This window comes from Lupinus angustifolius, chromosome LG11 (genome assembly GCF_001865875.1).
Source record: "Lupinus angustifolius cultivar Tanjil chromosome LG11, LupAngTanjil_v1.0, whole genome shotgun sequence".
Lineage (NCBI taxonomy): Eukaryota > Viridiplantae > Streptophyta > Magnoliopsida > Fabales > Fabaceae > Lupinus > Lupinus angustifolius.
The window spans coordinates 34,029,959-34,040,170 of record NC_032019.1 but is presented as its reverse complement, the minus strand read 5'-3'; the positions used below and the strand labels follow the sequence as shown (position 1 = coordinate 34,040,170).

Below are 10,212 nucleotides of genomic sequence, written 5' to 3'. Positions count from 1 at the left end.
CAATTGAGTTATTAATTAACACGAATCATGTATTTCACATTGAAAAACAAAACACATTTTTTAATTACTAATAACTAATAGCTAAATTTAGGAGTGTTTGTGGTGGCATTTACGTAAAAAATTATCTAATCCAAACATCTATTTAACTTGCAGTCTGGACCGACCTCGTTTCTTTTACATTAAGACATGATCGAATGAGATCCAAATATTATCTACGGTTTGGATTAGTTTTTTATAAAAAAATTGGAACTCTACACACATCCTTCAAAAATCATAAATATGACTAAAATATTAAGTTTAATACACTTTAAAGTAACTTTTACATGCATTTATGCATTTATGATAATATTGTCAAAATATCTTTTACATTCACTATAAAGACATAATGAGACAACTTTGTTCCCACCACCATGTTAAGTTAAACAAGCAAACAACTATTGTTAAATTTAAACAAATATTATGTCAAAGCCTCAATATAATTTGGATCACAATGGGTAAGAACATTATATTCATAAAAAGGCGTTCTCATTAAAAAAAACAATTTGGATATATTCGCAGTTGTCATTGATTTATTAATTTATTATGATTGTATTATATATCAAAAGAAAGAAAATATAACAATTTAATTATATTTATAAAAAAATATCATCTATGAAGTCTAATTTTTTACCTCCATGTGGGAATATATATTACTCATATCATCACATATTTTTTAATCATATCAAATGAACATTATAAAATCTATTATGTGATGAATTTATTGTTGAATTTACATTTTAGCTTTTCAGAACATTATCGAACTAGAGTGCTAAACACTTAAACACACAACTTTGTTTGTACATATTCCTAATAAGTCAAATTAATGTGGTCTGGTTTGGATCAATCTGATTATTAAAGTTTGATCCAAAAAACAATTTAGATCGATCATTTTTTAAAATAAATCCAAAACAATCTAATTACATTCAGTTTTGCAGTTTTGATTTATTTTTTATCAGATTTTGATTTTATTTTTTGATTGATTTTCGATTTTATTTTTTGATTGACTTGGATTTGAACACCTTAACCATTTAACCCTCATGAATATGAATATAGCCAATAAACAATTTGGATGGTGATCAAATGTGCAAAAGTGTATGAGTGCACTTAATTGGTTAACAAGAAGCAACCACAAAGGTGGTAGTTATAGTTCTTAAGACTAAAAAAGTGTCCTTGTTTTCTTTTCCACAAATTCCTTTTTAATGGTATCTAATATGACCTTCTTTTCAAACCATTTGACCAGTAATCCACAATTGAGAATTTGTTTGCATATCACTATCAATTTGTATTTAAAAAAGGCAAGAGGAAACATCAAATTTTATAAATAATTATATGGTATATTGAATAAGATTTAAGTTATCTATACAAATAATAGAGAAAGGACCTTATTTGGAGGTATCTTAATCTGATTTAGAGTGGTGAATAAATTAAGAAACATGTCAAAAGGAAACACATTTGTTGTCCTATAAATAATATCATTCCATGTATCACTATTGGTGATTAATTAAAAAAATATATTAAAATTAAAAAAAAAATAATTAAATATTTTCCTGACTAGTCACAAAACAATGATTTATGGAGTAATATTTTTTTCGGAATGGAAAATGTACACTCACTAGAAGCGAACAATTTCTAACAAACACGGAAATTGCAAGAAAAATGATATTATTCTTTACTATTCAAGGTAGCTTTTTGCTGATTAGGTGCTATTTGCAAAATCTTAATGGATACAACTTGTTATTAAAGCATTAGAAAATTGGACTGTGAAATTAACATTAGGGAAAATAGGTTTTGCACATGAATCACTATCCATGTAAGAAAGTTGTTGTTTTTGCTTTTAAAAATAAATCTTAATATATTTAAAAAGTAAAATTGTCTTATCATATTATTTGTTCATTTTGTTTTTAATGTACTTTTCTTCCCGGTAGTTGGAAGTTACTGGATAAAGATAATGAAGAAAATTGTAGATCACACTGAAGATATATCAATATAATGGTTAGAAAATTTGAATCATGTTACCATTTGTGTCAACTTGGACACCCATTTCTAAAAGTATGTCTTACAAATGGTATACCTCACTTGTATAAGATAGTATGTATATAAACATTTTGTTCACAAATTCATATTAAATAACTACAGTTTCAAGTTGATCTCTATACTTTTACTTAGTTACACATGAAAATTATTTACTTTACTAAGTTAAATTGAATTAAGTACTTTATTATATTTTGTAGTTTTATTAAATTTTTAATTAAGCAATGATGCTCATAATTTAGTGGCATAAGATTATTGTTGTTGATGCTTTAGTGTCATAAGATCTATTTCTAAGTCGATTTGTATGAAAAGGCTTTATAGCCATAAAATTATTGGTGAGGTGAATATTCAACACCTTAAAGATTTATTTGGCAAATAAATAATGGGATCCAAAGTTTAATAAATCTGCATTTATTTATTTTCTCAGTCATAAAGAATAGATCTCTTAACTTAAAAAGAGTCTTAACTTTGTGTAATTTTAACATCAAAATTTGGAACATAAATAATATGAACTTATAATTATATATTTTTAATTTGAAAGGAAAGTTTATAGCATTTGCATAAAGATAGACTATCCAAAAATACTACTAATGTTTAAAAGTCTATAACCATATAATTAAATAACGTCATACACAAACTACAATATCTATAAGATACTTACTTCAATGATGATATGAAATATAACAAAGTTATTATCCTAAAATAAATACAAAAATCAAACAAAATAACTTCATGGTTGTGATTAAAAAAAGTATGATCTCTGTTGGAAATGGGACCCATATGAAAAATGATATTTTCAATGTTGGTTCGATTGGAACTTAACATAAATGAGTGAATCAAAGTATATTGATTTTCAAAATCATTGTCAATCGATTCCATACGAATGAATGTGGTTAATATGTGAAGAAGTTTTCAGAATAACGTTGAACAAATCCTCCCCTTGTATTTTGCTCCAAAAATCTGAACCATTATGGACCTATGAGAGATTGAGAATGGAAATGTTCACTATTCAAGTCTTCATTATAATAATCGAGGCACCACTAAGATATTGCCTTGGTGCGTTAGAAAGAAGCTTTCTAAAATACCATCTATGATCAAGTTACACATTTTATTTTAACATTAATACTACTAAACAACTATATCATATACCAGTTAAGTATTAACTTTAAAAAAATATATTTCTTAATTATATTTTTTTGATAATACTAAAAATATTTTTAATTCATTTTTGATAAAGAATTAATTCCTTTCATTATACTGTCATCTTGATTATCTATCGTTCCCAAAAATTGAATCCTTCACATTTCAGTTATCCAGACTATCTAAGGAATATAAAAAGAAGCGGTTGAAACCGGATGGTCGTGAAGTTTCACCATTCTCACGCAATAACAACAATATTCGTCTTAACCCCATTATTACAGAACAGAAGCAACATCATTTGAAGCAAAAAGTTTATTGAGAAAGAAATTAGGAACACATATATATCAAAAAGTGATGAAGATCACATCTTTATTGGTTCTGAAATGCACTGGTGTTGATGGTTCAGATCCACTTATTCTCGCCAATGCTTCCGACCTAAACCATTTTGGTTATTTCCAACGCTCTAGCGTCAGAGAATTCATTGTATTCGTTGCTCGCACCGTTGCTAAACGCACCCCTCTCGGTCAACGTCAATCTGTTCAGCACGAAGGTTTATTATTATAATTATTCATTTATTCATCGTTTTTTATTCAATAAATTAGGTTTTCATCGTTTTTTATTCAATAAATTAGGTTTTCATGTTTTTCATTTTCCGTTTTAATTGATCCGGTTTCGTTTTGAGGAATCTGGTGAAGTCGGCTACGTAGATCGAGCATAATGTTAAGATAGTAATTAGGAATGATTGTTTTGATGTGTGGTTATATATTTAAAGTAAGGATTCTGAGCTGTTAAAAACTGTGGTTGGGAGAGTTTGAGTTTTTTAACGGTTTTTCTCCGGCTTGAATTGAGTTAGTTAGAGTCAAATGTGATTTCAGGATACTGCTTCTCGGATTAAAGAAATGTGGTTAAATTTAAGGTGGTGGTTATATTTTAAGAGGGTTTGGTTGGTTCTTATGTATGAAATTGGGAGTATTTGATGATTTGTGTTTCCTTTTGCAGAGTACAAGGTGCATGCTTACAACACAAATGGCCTTTGTGCTGTGGGATTTATGGATGATCACTACCCGATTCGGAGCTCATTTTCTCTCCTCACTCAGGTGAGAGGGAGAGACAGTGTTATTATATTTGCACATCATGTTATAGCTTGTTCCGTGTTATTACATCAGTATATTGGACAGAACATATACAAGTTGACAATTTGTTCGTTGCATTTTTTATTGCTTCATTGGACTTTCTGTTATTCAGTTATTGTGGAATAACATGGATTTCATATAGTTGACCCGGAACTTCTTGTCCTGTCTGATTCTGTGTGCACTGTCTATACTCTCTTCAAGAGTCTAAGCATTATTTTGTTGAACTAGTTGAAATGGTTAGTTCTTGAAAACCATTTGTCTCCCTTTGGCCCAAATGTTTATTTTCGGTGGCTGCATCCATTCAAGGAGGAAATATTGTCGTAAAGTACTCGTAATCAGATAAATTATTTGCCTTTTGATTTCAAGGAACTTGAAATGAATGAAACTAATTAAAAGTCAGATTAGAATAGTTATTATAGTTCATGGAATATGCCTGATGCATATGATTTTATTAGAAACTTAACAAATATGATGTTTTGTAGGTGCTGGAGGAATATCAAAAAGCTTTTGGTGAGTCATGGAGAACTGTTCAGGCTGACAGCACTCAACCATGGCCCTATTTGAATGATGCTCTGACAAAATTCCAGGCATGTAAATACCTCTTATTCATTATATTAGCTTCATCTAGAGGAGAAATTGTTCATATTTTCATATGAAAATTATAGAATAGTCTAATTTCAAATTATATTAATGAAGTTTTTTCTTTCTACTAATCGTTTCACTTGATTGCTTATGACTCAAACTGCCATTTTTACCTGTTCCTGTCAACTCTTCAGGACCCTGCGGAGGCTGACAAGTTAATGAAAATCCAGAGGGAATTGGATGAAACAAAAATCATTCTTGTAAGTATTGAGTTAGGCATGCATTTCTTTATATTTGCAAAACAGTAGATGGGTTGATTGGGTTAACTGCATCTTTATATTTCTTTATATCCTAGATTTATATGACGTCTGTCATCAGTTCGTCAATCTTTCAGTTGGCCATTAATTTTTTCTTTTCAAATATGCTGGTGTTTCTTAATATACATTTATTTGGTCATGCTAAATTCAAGTTGGTAACCTTGATTTAGCAACTTTATGTTGGTTAGTGGATTTTCTCATTTCCTCCAAAACTTTTCATGGGCTTGTTTTGGTTCTTTGTACAACTTTCTGATGCATAGATTTCTAAGAACCACATTACACACATGATGGAGTGTTTTTCCATGACTGACTTTATTATTTTCTCTCACCCAATGATAATTTTTTTACAAACAGCATAAGACCATTGATAGTGTGCTTGCACGAGGTGAGAAGCTGGACAGTTTAGTTGAGAAGAGTTCTGATCTAAGTGCAGCATCACAGGTACATGAATGCATTTATGCTCACAGGCAGACATCTATTATTTCTTTTGCTGTTCTTATTTTCTGTTACTAAAATCTTTGGTCTATGGTCATCGTCATCATTTCCTACTAGTTTGTTTTCTGACACAACTTGATGCTGGTGTTTGGAATAGATGTTCTACAAACAGGCCAAAAAAACCAATCAATGCTGTACCATATTGTAAGCCTTCCAGTGAGCTTCCCTTAATCCTGTTCTGATGTTGAGGCTGTTGGAATGGAGATAATAGCTTCGTTTGTCTATATCATTCTCCACACTGTTGGCGTGACGAAATTCTGTGATTCCCCCGATATATGTATTACAGACGGTAACCGAATATTGGCTAAAGGTCTTGCTCTGTTGACAAATTGTTCTAATTTACGTTGTTTGTAACTGTGATTCTTACTATGGTAATATATAGTATACATCAGTGTTGTTTTGATAAAGCCATTCCTTGTTAATCTGAAGTTGGATATTTATTTTCATGCTCCTATCTAGTAGTGATTTCTTTCAAATTTATCTATATTCGGTCTCAAGTTCGGATATAAGATTAAGGGAGAGGCAGGAGTGTGATATTCAATCCACTTATCTGCATAACCAACATACTCCAGGGACTTTAAATTGTCCATTGAAGTTATCTGCAGAATTAACACCAGTGCTATATAGCAGCTGAGTATAACAAGTAATAATACAGTGAGTTTAATGCTGATATTTCCAATTGAAGAGAAAAGGCTTTAGTGACTAATGTAGAAAAGGTTGAAGTCGTCGAGCAGGGATCCTCTCCAGAACTGGGGAGGGAAGTGATGTTTTCACTTTTAGTTTCAATGATAAAAATATCATTAATATCGTAAATAGATTACATCTTGTTTTTCTGCTTTTTTCCCTCATCAGTTCCCTCTCTAGTAACCAGAGAAGAGTCTGACCCGACATATATATATATATATATATGCATTGGAAACAAACTCCTTGCTCATCATCAAGAATTTAAGCTCCAAGATATGATTTGTTTAATGATAATGAGTTTAAAGGTGAAAGTGAGTTAGTTGTGTTGAAGGTAGGGAGGTAACTAAAAATCATTTTTTATTTTTTTATCATATATAAAACAAAATGTCATCTTTTTATAATCTAGTATTCATACGTTAATACCAATCTATCTATCTATTAACAACATAATAAAAAAAATTCTCTCTTGTCACATGTTACTTTCTCCTTCCCTCATGCCACATGTCACTTTCTCCTTCCCTCATGCTACATGTCACTTTCTCTCCTTCATGCCACATGTCACTTTTTCCTTACATTTTTTCCTTCATGCCACATGTCACCTCCTTCTCACATATTTTTGTTCCTACTTTTTATATATTATATATTTTATATGCTAATAATAATTTAATATTAATTAGTGATTGGTTCATGTCACTACCCCACTAAAATTGAGTGTTTACGACATCTATGTTTTGTTATGTTAAAAAGTAAGAGTCATTGAACATTAGATGAAATTGAATGTACGAGTAATATGTGCGTTTTAACTATGCGAATACATGGGTAACATGTGTTTTCTTAGTAATGCGAATGTACGGATAACATGTGTGTTTTTAGCCATGCGAATGCACGGGTCACATGTATTTAATTACTATCATTATATTATTTAATTAAAAGATAACAATGGTATATATATTCATGAAAAATATATGTATTTTAATTAGTAATATAACAAATCAATTATTAGACTCTTTTTATTATTTTGATTAAATTTATCAGAAAAAATATATGTCATATCCTAACTTAGTGTGTTTTTAATTTATGAGTTATTTTCATACAATGATTATTAGCTAAAACATAATCAAATAAATAACATTTAATTATACAATATTTGAACGCTAAAAATATATTCAAATATTTATACACAATGAACATTAATCTAAAATAAAACATAAGCATTTAAGAGATATGCTAAAAAATATTTATGACTTTATATGATACTTATAAACGTAATCACAAAAAATATGATGCAAAAATAACTCCTTATATTTATAATTTTATATAGAGAATATAGAGGTGAGATATTATCCAATACAATTGAATTTTATTTATTGAGTTATTTAAGAATCAAATATTTTCTATAATCACACTTTCAACAAATAAATGCTTATACAAACACATTTATAATTGTTAATATTCTACATATACACTAAAAAATCAATGTTAATATTGCACCTATATGAATGAGAAATATAATGTTTCAATACATGATTTATTGATATTATAAAGTATATGTATATTATATTTGTATTATGCATAAACAAAAAAGTAACCCGTTCGTGGGATAATGTGATGGCCTAAAGTATAATGTTGATAATGTTAGAGACTAAATTAATGATATCTTTATAGGTTGATGGTCAATATATGATTTACTTTTATATTTATTATTGTTGCTATTCTTTGCTTCCATTTTTTTATTGTGCTACCCACGATACCCTTCTACATTGACATATACCTTTTTATTCTTTTCAAAGAATTAGATTTTTAAATAACTTTCAAAACATTCTCAATTCCATATTACATTTGTTTGAGAGTCAATGATGGTTAATAAATCAATGATAAATGATTTATTTATGATATAAAAATATTTATATTGTCCGTGTATACGTATTAAAACCGTAATCAAAATATCATTGAACTACTTCTCTTTATTTACATAAATAACATTTTATAATACTTGATTATCCATATACAAAAGTCATTTTATACTAACAATAAGGATTTATACTTACTCATTATGCATTTATTACATAGTATTGAATAAACAATATCAAACATAATCCGTTAATTACACTGATATTCTTAAGTTTTAGTGAAATTACACGAATCACCTCTCACTTTTTTACACTTATCCAAATCTCCTATAGTTTTTATACTTTAATTACACTGATCACCCCTGCATGAGAAATTAATGTAATTTTTTAAACAAAAATGTGATAAATACAATTAAGTTAAACAAAACATGATATATTGTGAAGAAAAATCCAAATAATATACAAATCAATGTATCTTTATTATTATTTTTTTACAAAATGTATCAACAATTCTAAAGAGATATTGTTTAAATCGTTTTTATACTATATCGTAACGAACCAAAAATAATAAATAGGTATCGACTCATATATTATTTGGACATGTCTCCATAATATACTATGTTTTGTTTAACTTAATTGCATTTATCATATTTTTTGTTCAAAAAATTACACTTATTTCTCATGCAGGATGGTCAGTGTAATGAAAATATAAAAATTAGGGTGTTTGTATAGGTGTAAAAGTGAGGGAGATTTGTGTAATTTCGCGAAAACTCATGGGATGTTAGTGTAATTTACTCTTTAGAGTATAATATTAATGTACTATTGATGTAAAAATTTATACACATTCAGTATATCATCTACTTTTCATTTGTATTAATTTTTGTTGAAGTGTAGAATAACTAAATATGAATAGTAAATAATATATTATAAGTGTATAAAATTTATAAACTTTATCTTAAAATTTTGGATATTAAGAGAGTAAAAACTTAAGAAAACAATCTACATTAGAATATTTAGACGGAAAATCACTCTGGTGCAACCATACTAAAACATATCCTTATGAGAAAAAGATGTATATATTAATGGTATATGAATTTTTTATATTATTATTTTATTATTTACTATTCATTTTCAATTATGATCGACTTTTCAGAAAAAGTAATTCAAATGAAGAGTAAATAATATACTGATTGTGCATAATTCTTTACACAGTCGGTGCATCAATATTATACTCTATCCCTATATATCTTGTTTGGGGAAGATCCATCACATCAATGCAGCTCTAAATCACGTGACATAAGTCGAACAATCTGCCACCTAATTTGTTTTTCTCTATATGCGTACATAACGAATGATTGAATCCTTTTTCAAACCAAATTCTAATCATGTTAACCAAATAAGCATGTGGATAAAGTAGGGGTGAGAATGGGCCAAGTTAGGACGGGGTTAAGGCTTGTCCTCGCCCAACTTTAAATATTGGTTGAATTACTTTTTTGAACTCGAACTTGACCTTAGACTTGAATCTAGCCCGACCCTAAATAATGATCGGATCAACATTTAAACCCGACTTTAGACCCAATTAAATTAATGCATGCTCATTTTAGATAAAAAACTTTTCATTATTATTTATTATTATGAATATGTAGTTTAATATATAAAATGATATATATTATTAATCATATATATATTATTGAAAAATTAAAGAATAAATGATACTTTCGATCAAAATGGTATTATTACTCTATACATATTCGAGTATAAACACATATAAATATGATGAACGAGTGACCTGTGACGGGTCGGGTCATGTTTGGTCCCTACCCGACCCTAAATATTGACCAGGTCTATTTTTTGAACTCGAACCCGACCATAAACCCAATCAGACCCATCCTTTGAGAAACTGTTATAATTACACTAAACCTTTCTTCCGAGTATGAATTT

General features: G+C 28.7%; 1 protein-coding gene across 1 annotated transcript; it reads left to right on the top strand.

Moving 5' to 3' along the window:
- LOC109359117 (VAMP-like protein YKT61) lies at positions 3,466-6,159 on the top strand. Its single transcript, XM_019603654.1, has 6 exons — positions 3,466-3,760; positions 4,210-4,307; positions 4,826-4,930; positions 5,120-5,185; positions 5,597-5,683; positions 5,835-6,159. Exons 1-6 carry the CDS (start codon positions 3,565-3,567, stop codon positions 5,883-5,885), a joined length of 603 nt encoding a protein of 200 aa, XP_019459199.1. The 5' UTR covers positions 3,466-3,564; the 3' UTR covers positions 5,886-6,159.

Bases quoted from the DNA above. Each gene is read 5' to 3' on its own strand.
- LOC109359117 (XM_019603654.1), top strand. From the start codon at position 3,565: ATGAAGATCACATCTTTATTGGTTCTGAAATGCACTGGTGTTGATGGT. The intron at 3,761-4,209 runs GTTTATTATTAT...TTCCTTTTGCAG, and splicing joins TCAATCTGTTCAGCACGAAG to AGTACAAGGTGCATGCTTAC. The intron at 4,931-5,119 runs GCATGTAAATAC...TCAACTCTTCAG, and splicing joins ATGCTCTGACAAAATTCCAG to GACCCTGCGGAGGCTGACAA.